The sequence below is a fragment of the Hippichthys cyanospilos genome, chromosome 10 (assembly GCF_059441005.1).
Source record: "Hippichthys cyanospilos isolate Australia breed blue-spotted pipefish chromosome 10, RoL_Hcya_1.0, whole genome shotgun sequence".
Classification (NCBI taxonomy): domain Eukaryota; kingdom Metazoa; phylum Chordata; class Actinopteri; order Syngnathiformes; family Syngnathidae; genus Hippichthys; species Hippichthys cyanospilos.
This window is the reverse complement of record NC_142378.1, coordinates 11,959,597-11,978,212: the sequence shown is the minus strand read 5'-3', so window position 1 is coordinate 11,978,212 and position 18,616 is coordinate 11,959,597. Positions and strand designations below refer to the sequence as shown.

Here is an 18,616-nt window from a genome sequence, read left to right as displayed (position 1 = left end):
GGACTCCGGCCCGTGAGGACTGGAGCTTGACATGTGATCTACAGCTATAATTTCTGTTATTTGTACTAATGCAAGGGGTTCTTCAATTTATTTCGTATTTGTTTTATTGAAGTGCTACATTATCATGTTAAAGGTTGAATTTATGGAACCCAAATGCCATGACCGAATGGGTAAAATTTTCATAATGACTGTGGCTATTATTGTTCTCTATTTGAATATAATCTATTGATTATGTCTCTTCAAAGATTCCAAACTAAAAAATGAATAAAAGCATTTATCATTCAATAGGACCAAAAAATATATATATATCTAGACGGAACTGGGTTGGAACTTAAGTCAACTGGGCTGTTTGGATGTCCTGCAGTTTTTCCATCGTACTGATAGTTGTTTGAATGTCTTTGGCAGTCTCATTTGTGAAACGTAGGCTAAGGCTAAATGCTAAAAACAAATCACTTTCTCCCCATAATGAAATAATAATAATAATAATAATAATGTATTAGTGTGCACATGCACAATTTCCCGGAAGCGTGGGAACAGAAAGGTTCTAAGATAAGTTTGGTAAAGTTTAAACCACTTTACCATATGAAGAAACAACCTTAGCAATGTGTTGTGCAGTACTTTTGAATGACAGCCCAGTCAAAGTTTTTACTCCACATTGACAGTTCCACCCTCCTGTACAATTGCAATAATGAGGGAAAATAATTGCCATTTTGTTATCTTTCACATTTATTTTGCTCAAAGAGATAATCCTAAAACCTTTATAGTGGGGGTACTAATGGCAGGGCAAGCGAGGTTGCTACTCCATGAAATACCAAACGCCAATGAGTGCCCACCGTAGGTGCCCAATGGGTAGATGGTGAGCGACCAGTCGCTCGCAAAGTGAGAGTCAATATATCTCATGGCATAAACTGTCTGCCAGCCCTCTTAGTTTTATGCTCTTGATATAAAAAATGTAGTCTCCTACCTATCAGTCAATGAGGAAAATCTTTCACTTGATTGATACAGGGATTGATACATACAGGGCAGCCTGTTGCATGCCTAACAATGTAAATAAAGTACAGCAGTATTAAAAAAAAAAAAAAAAGTTTTTGTTTTTTTTCCTATAAATACATTTTGTTAGTTGCTCACCTGCTTAAAAACTGTGGGCAACCCTGTTTTAGATCACTGCCTCTTCCTCAGACATAATTTTAAAAATAAACTAGGTATTCAGATATGCATACCGTACAATTGCAGTGTCCGCAGTAGTGAATATGCTTTGTAACTGTTTGACCGTGAAGTTAGTGTCCCAAAATACAAAGGCTTTTGACATCAACGTAATTTATGATGCTATCAATGACCGAGGCGGCAGTGGAAGTCAAAGTAACCGAGCAGCACTTGAACGCAGCATCAGATGCCAAGTCCTTCGCACGGATATTCACAACCAGCAGCGTTGTTGGCGACCCGCAGCTCGGTGGTCTGCGTTGTCCGGCAACCACGCCGTCATGGGCTTTATGTTTCGAGCACACTACTGCAGTTCGACAGGGAACCAGAACATGTAAGGGGCGTCGAAAGCGCTTTGATTCGTACTGCACGCGGCAGACGTAATCGGCGTTGAATGCAAAACAAAAGGAGCCGCCGAAAGAGAAAGACGATGGTGGAGAGACCAGAGGAAGCCCTCCAGTCAAGTGTGCTGGCAATCTCCAGAAACTTTTAAGGTTAGGAAAGAGAATCATCTAGCATGTCGGACCCAAGTCAACCGAGCCAGAACAAGTCCCATTTTGTTCCCGAAGCCTTACTGAAGCGCTCCAAAAGGTTAGTTCACAGGAGTTGGACATTTTCGGCTGCAACTCAAGATAGTTATACTCTCGGAACCTTGGTCGCGATCGCGGTTGTTTTCAATGACATGTACGACTTTTATCCAATGAAGGAAAATATGATATTTGTTCTTTTTGATATTTTAAGGAGTGCTGGATTGTCGCCCGCGCATTGAAATGAAATAACGACTGGGCTCAATGCTCGAACGTGAATCCCACGTTTTGGGGACGCGGGTTGAAGCTTTTGTCTGTTTATTTGTACTGTATGATAATTGACAAGTGAACTGATCCTTATAGCCTACAAGAATTTGACACTTTAGCCCAGCTTTGCCGGGGTGAGGTTTAACATTACAGCAGGTCAACAAAAAACATCATTCTAATTTAGGCCATCTACACTTACAGTATGTTTGGACTGCGTATAAATAAGAAATAAAGACGCTTAACCTGGTGGTTTGTCTACAGTGGGGACTGTCTGACCATACTTTGTTTTTCTTTGGCGTATAAAACGCCAAAAATACAAAACCTCCAGGCTATGACAACCAACTCATCGAGTGTAGTCTGATCATTGTGCATGTTTTACACTATATCACTTTGTTTACTCTGAAAACAGACAATAGTGACATATTTTGTTACTTGTCATAACAATAGGTGGTACTGTCATTGCCACAAAGCAATGTATAGTGCAATGGCATGGATTTGTACCCCAGAAAAAATAGTTAAAGTATAGTATAGACAGTACAACGATGTAAATAGTCGCTCATCGACACTTTCTACTAGCTAGCAAAACAAAGACAATACTAGTGGAGAAGCTAGTGCTATGTCCTGTGACACACTTTTCTTTCACAATTAAATTGGATTAAATTGTGTCAAAATGAACAAAATGGGTAAATCTATCTTGTCTGGGATGGAGCTCAGCACCCCTGAAACTTTGCCTTTGCATTCCGTTGTTGGACGACTGTATTTGTTCCAGGACCAAGTTGCCAAGCTTGTTAATGTCAACTGTCAGGCTGAATTAATGCAATGAAGTAATTGTACTCCTGTAAGGATGGTCTCAAAATGAATGTTTTTTCTTCGTTTAACACACCAACGCATTGTTTAACCCTCCTGTTGGTTTTGAAGTGAAAATTTCATATGATTGAAGTTTTGTTGCACCGCTAACATATTGTTCATCCCAGTAAAACATCTGCTCATGGTGATGTTTATGGTCAAAGTTTGCCCCCTTCCTTTCAGGGCTGGGAGATTATATCCTCCCCTCCCTGTACACACGCACACAAATCAGTCTCGGACATCTGCAGCTCAAGCTGGGCCTGCTGCTATCGTTGCACCCACTCCCATCAGCCTTGAGTCTGTTGACAGGAGGTTCCTTCTTTGTATTTTGGCTCTCATTAGTTCTCCCTCCTACTCTCAAAGGCCATAGTAGCGTGTCATGATTTTGCCTGCAGATTACAGTTTGAGTTACGTAAACGTTCCTCCAAGCAGATCTGTTCCAAGGGTGGATACAATCTCATGGGTTGGTTCAAATCTCTGTGGATGGCACTAAAAAAGTTCCCCCAAATTCTTGGAAACTGGATAAAGTTGTTTTACATGGTCTTGTGGTAAAAACTAAAATGAGGTGCTCCAGATAAAATATCGTTACATTTGTGTCCCCTTTACCTAAAAAGCCAACTGCTATGTAGAACAGCAAAATGTGTCCCTTTTAAAATAGGGACGTACTGTTGATGATAAAAACAGGACTATTATCATCCTCTTCATCATCATCCACCACTCCACATCTGTCAAAATGTTATTTGATGTTATTACGACTTACTCGATGTACTGCCTAACTCCAGAGCTTAGTGGATTGCTGCTACTTCCGAGGTCAGGTCTTGTTAATCCATGCAATGTCATTACTCTCATTCAGCTTTATAGTACATCTGGATATTCACACAAACGCACATGTTAACACAAGCATTGCATAAGAATAGTATTTATGGCAGATAACCAAGGCTGATTACACAAAGCTTTCAGAAATGCACAAGGCTGCTTATACGTGGCACGTTTTAACATTCGCTTCCATGTTCCGATGGGCCATGCGCTCTGCTAATTTTCACGTTCTCCATCGTTATTCAGAACTTTGTCAGCAGTTTACTCAAGAAATAACAAAGGGATAAACATATCCAAATGTAGGGTTCTTTACGTGGGAGAAGGTTTTGAAATATTCTTTGTGATCAATATTGCTTTTTGTATCTTGGGAATAACCGCATGTGATTTTTTTTTCCTCCTGTGTTTGCGCTCCAGCTGCCGCAGCAACAACAGGAAGAGTCTCTGTGTTGGAACGCCATCACCTACGTTGTCTCGGCCCCTCTCCCCCCTCTCAGTCCATACAGGTAAGAGCGAGGCTCTGACTTGCAAAAGCAGCCTAAGTACAGAATTTGTCATTCAGATTTTGTTGGGGTTGATTTGACTTTGTTGCCCAAAAACTCAGATTAGTAAGATCTTCGAGTTATAACGTTTATTTGGCTGTTAAAACATAATCCTTAGGCTGACAGTGGCTGTGTTTACATGCTGTCAATCCCCATTAAAACCTGATATTGACACATTGTAATATTTTTAAATGCCACATAAATCTGTGCAATAACCCAAATAAGCACCTATTCAAGTTTTTAAAAATCCAAGCAAGACCCATCCAGGTTAGCGTTTTTGACCGGGCTGTGGTTTGTGTTCTACTCATGCTCTAACTGTCTTTTCAATTCTAAAAAACTTAATTTGTTCCACTTTGAAATTTGGGTTACCTTTTTTAAACAGGACATTTGTCTTTGTTCTGTGCATGATCTATCCGCAAAGAATGGGGTTCTTTTTAATACAGCATTACTTACAATACATGTCGCTATGTCATTACAACCTGCCCATGGTGGTGGGACATAGGGAGTAATAAAATACACGTGTTACTTTGCCACTTCGTGAGGTTAACCTAAATAAGGAGTAAACAGGGAGAAATTCAGAGGCAGTATAAAACCACACTTGCTAGGTAAGGAGGAAATGGATTGCATATGAGTGACATAAATATAATGCTTTTATTGCTAGTAGAACGTAATGCTGCATTGAGACCAAAAGCATGGAAGGAGAAGAAAACAACACATTTGGAATTGGTGTAAATATAGTTTGCGTACCACGTTGCGAAAGCACGTCGGGTGAGGCGAAGCTCGCATATGGAGCGATGCGACACGCAAAGTGACATGAAATTCTGCTCATTTTGCCTGTTTGCAAGAAGTTAGAAAATTTTAACTTTTGTCACACCGCTTCACGACAGTCAATCAGCTCTGGGAAATTCAAAATCTCACAGGAAGAATTACCGGTAATTATATTGTCTGATTTGCGGACACCTGCAGCGATGCAAGAGAGCCAGCTGAGCTTTCAATACAAAAACAGCCAAGCAAAAAGACTATCACGGCTCGGAGAATGGTGGAGGAAGAACTTCGGATACCTGGAATGTGCAGTATTTACTTTTACTTACTTTTACCAGGTCCTTTTTTTCCTGTAGCTGTTGAACTGTAGTTACTGTGCCAAGATAGCAAATGTGCAGCAATAACACCACAGTACTTAGCACAGTATTGGCCACTTGATTACAACATTGATTTTTTTTTTCTGTCAAACAAGTTTTGCCGCAAAGCGAGGGACACACAACGCAAAAAACAAAATAAAGAAATAAGGTGCTGTCGGAGAAAAGATTGGCTTGGCTACATCCCAGTAAAAGAATTGGAAATTCTTAGTTGTGTTGTCCTTTCCTGATGGACTGCAAACTGCACCCCCACGTGAATATGTGAACAAGCTAAATGCAAGCAGTAAACAACCGTGACCGAAAGCCTAAAGAATGAGCGTAGCGAAACGATTTTTTGGATTCGGTCTGAACGCAGCATAAGAAGCAGAAATAATGTGTATTTTCAACTTGGGAAACACAATTAAGAACTCTCTTTGCTAATACATCTATAATGACATATTCAGAGTGCTTCAGAGGTCCGAATTTTGACATCAACCGGACCATAATCCGAATCGAGTATAAACATTGTCAATAATAAGTATTTGGAAAAAGTAGTGTTTCTTGTTCTGAAAACTGTTTATTAACACTGACTTCACACAATTCCCGATTAAGAGGTTGTTCATCAAGGTATTTTCTTACCCATGTCACAATACCGTGTGGGTCAGTAATTTCTTAGCAGGGTTGGAAGGTTGAATGCCGAAGGCTGTGTCATCTGCCTTATGGTGTGACATCATTGTCAGACAGCTTGTTACGCATTAAGGAATTAAATGGAAGAGTTACATGCAACTCAGAAGGGTTTTTTTTCCAGTTAGGTTTTTTTTTTTTTTTTTCCATTTTATGTGCTTTTAGTTTCTTAACACAGTGATGAAATTTCCTGTCGACCAGTCCTTATACAGCAGGGTGTTAAGCGCCACCCGAAAGGATTTCTGTAAGAATAATGTAAAGGAAATTCAGTCTTTCTACAGCCTTAAACAAGTACACATGCATAGGCAGTCGCTTATCGAAGGTGACAGTGTGACAATTTTATTTTTTTGTAATTTTTTTTTAACAAGACACACACGCTTGTTTCACACGGAGAGCAGTTAGTTGTATTGGTGGCAGCAGGTGGTTTGTTGTTGAACCGGTCCAATACAATTTTTTTGTAATTTGAGCTCAGCAGGATTGGCTGATCTGTGCTGCTCAACACGTTGGCAGGCAAACTATTTCAGACCGTTTTGATATACACGCTAGAAATGAGCACCGGCTCCAGTTTCACACGGCTAAGGTTTTGTTTCCTCTCTTAAGGGTGAGGAAGGTCTTGTCTTGCAATGTTGCCTTGGATCCCCTAATGGCTTCCCAACAACTTGCATGCCCTTCCAAGCATAAAGGCCATGTCCTAACACAAACCGAGAAGGAAATTACAAGCTTCATTCAAACCCTCCTTCAAATTCACATTTCCAAAGATTAGAATCACATCTTTTTGTGTCATGTGTTATAAATAAACATTCAATGAAACCTGAGTATGGGCTTGTAAGTTTAGTTTGTAAGATATTTATTCCTACTTGCAAGACATTGAACAGTGGCAGGCCTTAAATTTTTTGCTATCATTTATAAGGCACAAACCTCTTGCCCTGCTTTAAATCATCAATTACCTATTTTAATTGTTCATATTGCACACATACTTTGTGTTTGGTAATCTAATATTTGTGAGCAAAACCAGCTGAGGCACAAAATGTTTTCCTCGTCTTTAGTTAGTTATAGGCATCCTCCTGCAGAGCATTTACGACTTGCTGTGTCTACTGCTCCTTACCTCAGAATGTTTGGAGACCACACAGGAATATCTACTCTGATGGATGTTTGCAACTTGCACTCCACAATCGTGTTTTAACAAAACACTGTCTTGTAAGAACTTGTCTTTAGACTTCTACAGACTGCCAAATAAACATGAATGCACTTTTGAAAATCTTAAAACAAACGAGGAAACTTGTAGCCATTTGATTTATAAATAAATAATAGCAGTCTTAACCCTTTACTGGGCACAGCGGTCACTTTCGGCCGATAGTCTAAACAGGCAAAAACGGCCTTTTTTCAGGCATGTTAGAATTTGAGCAATGGCTGTTATGGACACTTTTGGCCATTTTGCCTGTTTAGACTATCGTCCGAAAGCGGCCGCTGTGATCAATACAGAGGCTTGTAAAAGCCTTTTTTCCAAGCTCACTGTTATGTATGATACAGACATATTACCTGTCTGGGCCAAAGTTGGCCCAGCAAGCTTCTACCTCTGCAGCAATGATCCCTCTTCAATGCGTCTGAGCATTAACACAAACTCTCTGAGCAGGCCTTGAACCACGGCGAGCAACATCAGACATGCTCACAGTGGGTCGTTGTGTGCATGTCTGATGATGCTCACAGTAGCCTATATCACATAACTCACATTTTGTCGAAAGAGCAAAGAAAGGAGGTGGGCTCAAGAGTATATCCAAGCCACTAGCTAAGGTCCTGGACTGAGCCAACTAAATGTGCTTATTTGCAACTCGTGCATTGCAGACACAAGGCAGAACTGCAAGAATTGATGCGAACAGCACGACATGATGATGTCCATCAACACTTAAACGGCACGGCGAAGGCTGTAATTTTGTCATTTTAATACTATGTGTTTTATTGGACAGCCATGATCTATGTAACCAATACTTGAGTTTTTGTAAAATTCACCCAAATCGCAGTAAAAAAGGGAGGGTCGATTTATAAGCGAGGTCTCCTTGTACTCTGAGAAATGTGGTAAGTGTTCTAGACTTGTCACCATAGTAATAAACAAGCAACAATTCAACAGAACACTTCCAACAGCACTCTGCATTTTGGTACAAACATATCACAGAAAAGATGCTGTAAATAGGACTAGGCAAAATTATCACACGCTAATGTACTGTATATAGTCAGAGGCATAACAAAATGGTGAGTTGCAAAAAACTTTACCCTGATGCCTTGCCCTAAGTACATGCACACACACACACACACACACACACACACACACACACACACACAAACAAAGAGCCACTCAAGAGAACTGCTACATGTCACCAAGGATTTTAAAAATACCACAGAAATTGTTCCAATATATTATACTTTTTCTTGCAACATTCAAATCTGTTTGTATATATGCAGAAAGCTAACTGCGCCATAAAGATTGAATTACTACTACATACATCTCAAAACAAAAAGATGTACTCACTCATTACAATCTCATCTTGCGGGCCTTGTTCTCAGCAGAGTCGTCTTACAATGCTTGTCAGGTCCAAAGCCTTTGCTCTGATAGAATTGCCAGTCCACCAAGGCGTTGGTGTCCCATGCTGCTCCTTAAATAAGTCTTCATCAGGCTAATAACAACCATGTTCTCGGTAGTTTGATAACTGTCTAAGACGTGGCTGTGTAGTATTTCTCATAAAAACACATATGTCCTTGTTTTTTGCCTCTGGGAAATGGTTTGATGGGTTTACGTCAGCCAGATGCTGTTATATGGTTTTTGCAGTGGCTTCAGGAGGCTGAGTGAAATCATATTGTCTTCTAACAGTGCTCTGCAATCTATAGTCTCTCCCATCAGCGTATATTCGAACTTGTGAAAGGGAGCTTAAAACCTGACATTTTGAATGCCACTTTAATTTGTGTTTTCTTTTTATTGAAGCAAAAACTATTATAATTGGCAGGGTCTTACGAAAACTGTTTTTTTTTTTTTTTTAACTTTGCCATCAGAAGCTTGGACACTTTGGTGAGACCCTTTTCAAAATAAATGTCAGTTGATGTATGGTTTGAATTTTAAACGTTTGTGAGTCGTACAGGCATATTTTTATTTGATCAAATTCCGCAAGCATGACCTAGTGGTGCTCAAATTCAGAAGTTCCACTGTATCCTTTTGAAAGTCACCATAATTACATTATCAAGCTTGTAGTATGTTTCCCATTATAGCACAAGAGTATGTGTCTGGACATCATGTTGACCGGTTGTTAATTTAGAGTGACAATAATTTAAGGTGGCTTGATTCTGAATCCACAATATCGTTGACCTTCCGCATTAATGCCAGGAACAGCAGCTGCACTCACTAAAAAGTCTTGGGAGTCTCGGCTCGATCCTTGTGCCAGCAGTGTGCGGATGTGCAATCTCTAGAGGATTATTTCATGTGTGACATGACAGAGTGGAATCAGTCCCTAATCGCCTCCATCTCTCAGATTCAAAATAATGCTCAGCTCTTTCAGTCTGGTCTGTCTGACCCCCGGTTCCCAATTACGGCTATTCATAAATAGGTGCTGGAATGTTTGGCTAAGTAATGCCAAGATGATGTCTGGTGTCATTCAGAGGAGCTTGTTGCTGTGGTGATTGCAGATTTGCACGTAAACATCAAGCTACCTAATAAATACTGCCATGTGGTCATTTGCAGTCTATTCAGATTTCCTGTAATTATCCTCTCGTCACGTATTTATAAAGGTGTGAATACAACTTTGAGTAACTTGAAATCTTTCCTCATTCAGCTGCAAGCAGCCCAATGGACAGCCCTCGAAATGTGTCGACCGGTGCCTGCGTCAACTTTCCCTTTGCCCGCAGGTAAGTCGGCACTGCTTATTTGACGCCGCAAATACTTGTTAGAGATTTTTCAGCTATTGATTTTGAATGGTGTTTTGTAGAGCTGCAACAATCAGTTGACAAATTATTAATATGTTTAAGATAACCATTTTAAAAGTGGGTTAATCATATTGAGGAAGTTTGAGTTTATTTCATTATTGTTTGTGCACCATCAATTTGAAAAAAGACTTGTTTTTTAATCAAGAGATGGTAATTAAAAGTTATTTTTGAAATCCAATTCATCGATCAAGCAACTAAATGATAGATTTTGTGGATGGGTGGTTACAAGATATGTTTACAGTAGCTACCAACAACTTAAGTGTGGCATTCAGACAAGTTATGCACGTGCTATGGCTTTTTGCACAAGTTATGAATGTTCAGTTTACGTAAAAACTGATTTAAAATCAGTACACACTATTCTTGTCTAAATATTTTGCACAGAATTATTTAAACAAATGACTTTATTTAAATAACTGAAACATTTAAATGTTTGTGTTGGGTTTATTAGTTTAAACGAATCAATTAAAATTGTAATCGTCCTGAATGACTACATTTTTTTTATTCTTTCACGAATTCATTCTTCACATGTGCCCATGATCAATAGGTCTTATTAGTTTAACAGCTGTAAATGACAGTTTTTGCATACCTAAATCTGCTCAACTGCAGGGCGACGTGTTAAATATTTTCTGAATTTGCTGGTTGCCGCTTTACTTTAAAATAAACCACAGCAGAAATAATTTATTTCAACTCTATTGTGTGTGCCTAGAAACCCTGTTGCGTTCAATTAACAGTTTGAACTCCAGCGAAGCAATTAACATGATTGATAAGAGTCGATAATTGAAAAAATAACAAGTGGCATCACACTTTGTGGGTCTCCCTGTGCCCACCTAGCCTCGAACGCGCAATACATTCCTGTCTGCCAGATCTTCTGTGCGGGGATGAATGTGTTGCCGTTTGTTTGATGGTACCCTGAAACCCACTCACACAGCATTCAACTCAGTTCCTATGGCAACGTGCTTCTCCTACAAGCATGTGTAGCAAACAAGTGAAGCTAAAAGTGGGTTGGCACCTTGAAGTCACTTAACAACAAGCAAACAAAAACACAGGAGGCATTTAAACCATTCATTCTGAAACTAGATTAGCTGAACAAAGAAAACATCATCAATGAAGGGTTTGCTTGTGAGTAACACAAATACCAGGTCAGAGTCCAGTATTCTTCATGTTCCGAACGGGGCGAAATATCATTAACCCATTTTTTTTGGCAGGTCACCGTTTACAGATGGTGCATGAGTATTATTTTGAAATAGCAGATGGTCTAGCAACTAAAGAACAGTGCTCCGAACAATTTTTATATGTGACAATTTCTGTTTGTGTCACTATCTAAATGCATCATAATTTTTGTTATACATACGTACTTCTTAGACTTTTTGCAGTTATCTTCTGATTAGGGCTGCACGATTATGGCCAAAATAATAATCACGATTATATTGGCCATTGTTGAAATCGCGATTATTAATCACGATTATTCATCATGTTTGGTCAAAAATTTCTATGTAATGCCTTTTTCTTAACAGGCAGTATATAAACAAGGCTTTAAGGCTTGATACCTACAAATAATAATGATAAAATAAAATAAATGACAAAATAATAATTTTTAAAAAATCCACCCAAGACCTGGGCAACACTTTTTAAATGTTATTATCGCCAAGGATCAGCTTAATTAATTCTGGCAGCGTTGCCAGCCAATTACGGCGCACACAGAGACGAACAACTTTTTACACTCCCAAGCACACCTAAGTACAATTCAGTACAGTGGTCAGCTGGATTCGTACTCGGGTTCCTTAATTGTGAGTCAGACGTGCTAACCACTGCCCAACCAAGCTGCCGATTAATAATTGGATACAATTTTCTGTGGCATGAAAGTGCACTTATATAAAAGCGCATTGAAACATCATTTTTGTTTACCCACCATTATTGTTTATTTGGTATTTGTTTAAGTCAATTAAAATAAAAACAAAACAGCTGAACAATTAAACCATACCAAATGAGAGGTGACTGATGTTGTACTCCTCAATCTTTTTGGAACTGATATGGGAACTGGTTTGGTTATTGCTTTCAAAGTAAAAGCAGGTATTTGCTAATGTCTTATTTTGATTAAACAAAAGGTAATCGGTCTGTTTTCATGAATGACTACAAAAATCTATGTATATCTACTGTTAAGAGGGTGAAATCAGAGGATTAGAACAATTCAAGCAATAATTTTCATCGATTTTTTTAAATAGCTGTCTGTTAATCAATTAATTCTGACAGTTCTGAATTTGTCTTCTAACATATAACCTGAAATGTTATTATCTTACACATATAACCTGAGGTCTTGTTGCGTTGATTAGTGATTCTTTACAGCTAACCCTATTATGTCTTGTCTTTACTCTTTGTGCTTCGATCAGAACCTACAATCTAGCAGTAACAATCTTTGGGCTTGGCATTTTGTAATGACAATTTGTTCCTGTTACATAAAATGCTTCCTGAGAAAAATTTTAGCACGAGGACAAATGAAAAGTGGCAAGGATGGCAACATTGTCAAAATGAATTCCTCAGATGAATGCCAGAGGTCAAAAGATCATTTGCACTGGTCCGCAGTCACACTGAAACACTTTACTGTTTTTCTTCTCTTCTCTCCTCTGCTTTCGTCTCAGCCACTTGGCTCGTGCGGACAGGTACCTTCTTTTTCTTGTGGGACAGCAACTCTATATACATACTTTTTATTTATCCTGTGAGCGCAGTATAAACATTGCTACATTAATTTTTGTATTAGTGTTTATCCTGCTGGTTTTAGAACCTGCAAGTGCACCTACAATAAAATACATGCATACAATATGTGACAGGATGTGACAAAAACATGCTCCTGAAGCAACACAACACGGCGCGTTACGTAAAGTGTTTCACAAATGAAATGCTTAACATTGATGTGATATTTCAGAGCGGAAGGTCGTAGATGGTCACTGGCATCCCTTCCCTCTTCAGGCTATGGAACCAACCCACCAAGCTCAACTGTTTCAGTAAGTCGCCACCCCCCCCCCAAAAAAAAAGATACCCCCCTTCTCTGCTGGTAGATTTCTAACACCTCATTCACGCCCAATGGTGCATTCGTTTACGCTCCTAGGGAGAGCAAATGCCAAGACTCGGTTGAAAAACAGCTAATTGTTTTCTAGCATCATCTGCTTGAATGAGTCATTGAGTCAGTCTGTTGAACACGCCGTTAGAGGAAATTGGCGCAATTTGTGTGGACCCTGTACTGTGTATGTGTGTGCATGTGCCTGTTTGTGAAGAGATTAAGGTGAGAATATTGATGCACCCTTGCTGTGTTTCTTATTAAAGACTCGTAGATGCGATTTTCCACTAATAATGGCTTTTGAAAATGTTTTTTCCCCTTTTGATCGTGACAGTAATAAGTGATTTTAAAGTAATTTAGACACAAGATTTTTTTTATTGGCGGCATTGAATAATGGCAAATGATCAGTCGAGATTGATATCCTATTCTCATTGCCGATACCGATTACTATTTGGAGCCAATGTTCATTTTCATTGAAAGAGAAATCATTAGCGTCCAAATATTTAAAAGATTGTATTCATCCAAATATGTACAAGGCCTACAAGGTTCTAAGGCCTTAATGATTGGCCCATAATAGTTTTAACAGGATGGACCCAGAATTTTGCAGTCTGTGCATTCTAACACTTGCTTCAATCATAAGGAACTTTATTGTCGGACTCGGGCACAAGCCTAAAGGCCAGTGTGGAACATGGAGCTTATCAATGTGCTTCTCAGCCCTTTTTATAACACAGCATTAGAAAGACTTCACCGATGGCACTCCCCTGCGCCCATCTGTCAAGGAGGCAAATGTTGTGGAATTTAACATTGCCAACCATTTGCACCTCTTTCAATACAGTGTACAATGAGTTTCAGTCTCGGTTTCAAGAAACTATCACTTTCTGTCCTTTTTATGATGGGCGTGCTTTGTTTGTCCATTTTCCATGATGATCCTACACAGTTGAGATATCTTCATTCGGGTGCCTCCTTGGATTTCCCCGCAGTATTGTTTTAACTTGCCTGAACACATACTTGTGGTTCTCAGCAGCATTGACACATTTGTTAGAGACGCAATAATGTCTTGAAGATTATTAGGAGTCTTTTGCAAAACATGTACAATATGTTCATTTAATGTGTGTTAAACAAAATCCTACACTATGGTTATTGATTATAAAATGTATCATCGTCAAGGCTGATTCGAGTTTCATTGTCACCGTGAGATTAATTTCTTGATCATTAGCTTTCTGGTTTGTCTGCAGTCTTCGTCATCCTCCCAGGAGCGCCTTCATCAGCTTCCTTACCAGCCAACCCAAGATGAGCTGCATTTCCTTTTCAAACACTTCCGCAGCACAGACAGTATCACCGACGAAGATGGCCGCCCCACCACAGTCATGCGACCTCGCTCCCGGAGCCTGAGGTAGCGCTTACAAATTGCTAACAGAGAGTATGAATGAAAGGGCTTGGTGTAAATCCATTACTGTATAACCAGATGGGCCAGATTGTTGCTTCTCAAACGTTTAACAAATCCACTAGGAAATAAACTACAGTCACAAATTGGCTGCCATCAGAACAACTAAACATATACAAACTTGGGATGCATGTTGTAGTCATGCCTCAAACCAATGTATACATTTCAAGTGGCAGAGAAAGGTTGATACAAAGCAGAATTTGCTTCTTTTAACGAAAAATATCCTTTTCTCACAAAACTGTTTTTGTTGGCAAGTTTGCACTTTCACTCCTTGGCTAATCTAGAACATAACCTCTCTTTGAATGATGATGATGAATCATTTATTTATTTTTGCTTGTATAAGCCAGAGTCTTGGCAATAGATTGTTTTTGGGATCACAAGTTCTTTTGTGTATCATGCAAGCTCATCTCACCAACTATTCACTCAAATACTGTGTATATTGTAGTCTTAATCAAAAGGATTTGTGTCATATCCAGCAGAGCAAAATTAATCTTATAATTTGTAGGTCAGAACCAACTCGCGCTAAAAACACACTAAGAATAGTAACTTAATTTTGTATGATTTTTATGACTCATATTTTTGCAGTGTATGGCTCTCCATAAGTTAAATGCACATGCAGCAAAAGCGCCAAAGAGCTTTAAAGATTTACATACAACAATATACTTTTGCCTATGTCATTGTTTTTTTTTATCTTGCACTCAATAAATTCTCTATATATTTAAAACAATGCCTAATATCAAAACTAATCAAGAATAATAAAAAAATAAAAACTAACAACTCGGCTTAAAAAACAAATTAACAAAAAATTAAAAGCTTACTATTTTACTATTTTAAGGTCAACACCTAATTTATTGAGTAATTAACTTACAAAATATTGTTAAACACAGAAGTGTGAAAGCATTAAAGCCATACGTATTGTTATGATAGCTGTTTGTTGGTTAGGAGGACTGCAGTAGAGTTTCGCCTTCTGAATGCTTTTTGGAATGACTTAGACACTTTTACCTGACATCAAACAAACAAAGGAATTAATAATGTTGCATTGCAAAAAATCAGCTTTATGAAATTGCTCACGCCCAAGCCAGTAACTACTGGCAGCAAATGTCGTATACCAATGTGAAAGTCAGCGTAATTAATTAGCTTGTGCCCCAAGTTGATGATTGAATGTGATTTCAGAACAATGTTGTCTCTTAAGGGAGTTGGGACCAACAGTTGCAGTAAAAAGACTATTCAAGCTGTTACATTGCGACACGCTGCCACGAACCGCTTCAAAACAAAGGTGGACAGGCATTCTCGTCCATATATTTTATTTGATATTGTAAAGCGTATTTTACTGTCATGCAGATCATCAAGAAATAATACCCCATGCAATTTTTGGAACGGAGGTACTTGAATTATTCTTGATTCGTTTCAGCCCTAATATAAACCCCAATATTAATGACCATGATAAATGAATTTGTATCTTCTAGGGCGCTTCTCATTGATCCTACTACATAGAGACAGGAGGACGGTCAGGTGGTGATCCGACAGTTTAGCTTTGTGATTTTTTTTTTTTTTTTTTAACAACTTTTGTGTGTTGGCTCTGCTTTGCACTTTTTGTATGATGCCTGAGTGCTCTGTGTTCTGGCACCGTGGTGTGCCATGCGTAGGCGTGCTGGCTTACAGAGTGCCGCAGGGATCCCGCTGCTGAACTGTAGTCGATGGCGGGGGTGTTTTAGGATTGGGAAAAGGGGGGGGGTTGCAGCAGTGCGCTGGGCATCATACAGTCTGAGGCGGCTTTCATGACAACAAAAAGGCTTGGGGAGTCTGTTTGCACGCGATAGGTTTACATCTTTTCTGCTTAAAGCTTTGACCGGCCACGGTTTTCTGTAAAATTGTATCTGCCTCTTCATAAATCCACTGTGATGTGGCTGTAGATGAATAACGAAGTGATTAATGCTTTGGCTTGAAGAAAACCTCTGCTTTAGATATACACACGTGTACAACAGATGGACTAGATCCTAACTGTGAAATTCAGTCAAACATCTTGAAACTGTATCCGTCGTGTGCAGCTGAAAAGCAAACGCTGCTTTTGGCAGTTAATGAATCACCACACACAGACCTGAAGTGATGTGTCAAAATATGGGATCAGATTAGAATGTTTAGTTTGACAGAATGAAAAGACTTCAGGCCAGACTAATGGAGTGTGGCATTAGCACTTGCCATTACATAATCCCTACATCCCAGCAGTGATGTCGTCGATAGGAGGTCAGGGCCGTGTCACGTTGTGTTGTCAAGCTTGTTTTGATTCTTGACTCAGGTGCATGGTTATAGTTAAAGAAAAATAGAAAAAAAATGTTTTTGTTTATGAAATTAAATAAGAAACAATTGCTAAAAACAAAAACGGCAAACTATCTTGATTTATTAAAAACTAACAAAACTATAATAAACATGTACTTTGTTTTCATCTTCATCTTTGTTTTTCTTCCAATTAATACCATCTATGAGCTTTTGAGGTTTACTTTCATTTCTTTAATTTTGACTTTGCTCTGGGTCTGTAGAGAAGCAAGGGCAAACAATCATTCAATATTGCAGTTTACTTTATTACACAACACTCACTGATTTTTTTTTCCGATCACACTCAATAAATTCTACATGTAATTTAAATAAAGACTGAACTAAAAGAACTTCTGCAAAATTAATCAAAACTAGCAAACCTGTTTAATAAACAGACTGCACTAAAAAAATAATAAACTAAAATCCAAAGAAAACAAAAGCAATTTACAACAGAAAAATCCAAAACCTTAATAACCCAGCTCATGTGTCAAAACACAATCACTTTAACGATGATAAAACATTGAATTCGTGAAACTAGGACAGCACGGTTGGAAGACCGGTTAGCGCAGCCGCCTCACAGGTCAGAGTTCGCGGGTTTCAAAAACATGCATGCTACATTTATTGGACACTCTAAATTGCCCATAGGCGCATATGTGAGTGCGAATCACTGTTCTTTTTTGTGTGCTCTAAAATTGGCTGGCAACCATTTCAGCGTGTACTCTGTCTATTGCCCAAAGACAGCTAAGATAGGCTCCAGCATGCCCGCAACCCTTGTAAGGCTAAGCAGTCATGAAATTAAATGAGTGGTTGGATAGTGCAACTATTTACTATTACAAGGTGAAGCTTTTGTCACCGTTTTTCTTTGTGACACCTCATCAGCTCATTGTTAGCTTAGTTGTACAAATTCTTGTTAAAACACAAAAGTGTGAAAGCACAAAGACCAGAAGTATTATTTTGTTTGCTGATTATTTTTATTATTTTTATAGTTCTTTCTGTACTTGAAATGTAGATTTGTCTTATGTTTTTTTTTTCTTTGTTAGGAATATTTTCGTGAAGATCCAGAATTCATCTTAGGTTTCAACATTTTTTTTAGAGCAAGGCATCCCCTTGTTTCACACATTTCATTCAAATGTATATTGTTAATGTTTTTAAACTTTTTTTAATCTCCCTTTCTGACATCCAGATGACAAACATTACACTATATTTAATTTTGCTTGGTTCTGAATCCTTGTAGGTTGACAATAAAGAACTCTGAAAACCACCCATCGTAGTTTTACCTTTAGTATTCAATATATATGATTTGTTTAAAGACGACATACACTGCTAAACAATACATTTTAATCTCTACCCTTGACAAGTCCCATTATTATGTCTTCAGTTGAATGAGTGAACAGTGTCACTGCAAAAACTTATTTTGTCAACTTTGTTCTCGTTTACATCATACCTCTCTCAACCAAGAGTTAAACCTCAAAGCAAATTTGTTATTTTGTTGGTAAATGTCAATGCATTTCTTGAGTTGTTCAAATGTAATAATTTAAGCGTGTGGTTCATGTTGCAGCCCCGGGCGATCAGGCGTCTCCTTTGACAATGAGATAATCATGATGAACCATGTTTACAGAGAACGCTTTCCAAAGGTGAGCGCTAAAAAAATTGTTCATATTTGAGGAGAAAAAATGTGCGTATATTTTTTCGATCCCAAATGCTAGCATTTGACCAACTGAAACATGCCTACATTAAAAACAGTTGTGAATAGTAATAGTAACATTTTGCTCGTAATTGATACCCACCCCGAAAGTAATTTGTATTTTTATATAGATGCAACATGATGCACAAAGCACTGAAAATGG

General features: G+C 38.6%; 1 protein-coding gene across 3 annotated transcripts in view; it reads left to right on the top strand.

Annotated features, from left to right (window-relative positions):
• LOC148417088 (microtubule-associated serine/threonine-protein kinase 3-like) overlaps nucleotides 1–18,616 on the top strand; it is a 41,056-nt gene that overhangs the window by 5,981 nt on the left and 16,459 nt on the right. Inside the window, exons 1-7 of one of the 3 annotated variants that reach the window (XM_088424840.1) lie at nucleotides 1,438–1,791; nucleotides 4,071–4,159; nucleotides 9,810–9,882; nucleotides 12,597–12,617; nucleotides 12,881–12,959; nucleotides 14,248–14,405; nucleotides 18,328–18,403. In XM_088424840.1, coding sequence (XP_088280966.1) covers nucleotides 1,718–1,791; nucleotides 4,071–4,159; nucleotides 9,810–9,882; nucleotides 12,597–12,617; nucleotides 12,881–12,959; nucleotides 14,248–14,405; nucleotides 18,328–18,403 — 570 coding nt within the window. In that variant the 5' untranslated portion in view covers nucleotides 1,438–1,717. Of the gene's footprint in view, nucleotides 1–1,437; nucleotides 1,792–4,070; nucleotides 4,160–9,809; nucleotides 9,883–12,596; nucleotides 12,618–12,880; nucleotides 12,960–14,247; nucleotides 14,406–18,327; nucleotides 18,404–18,616 lie in introns of those variants that run through there. The other 2 variants (XM_088424838.1, XM_088424839.1) reach the window with 2 other exon arrangements.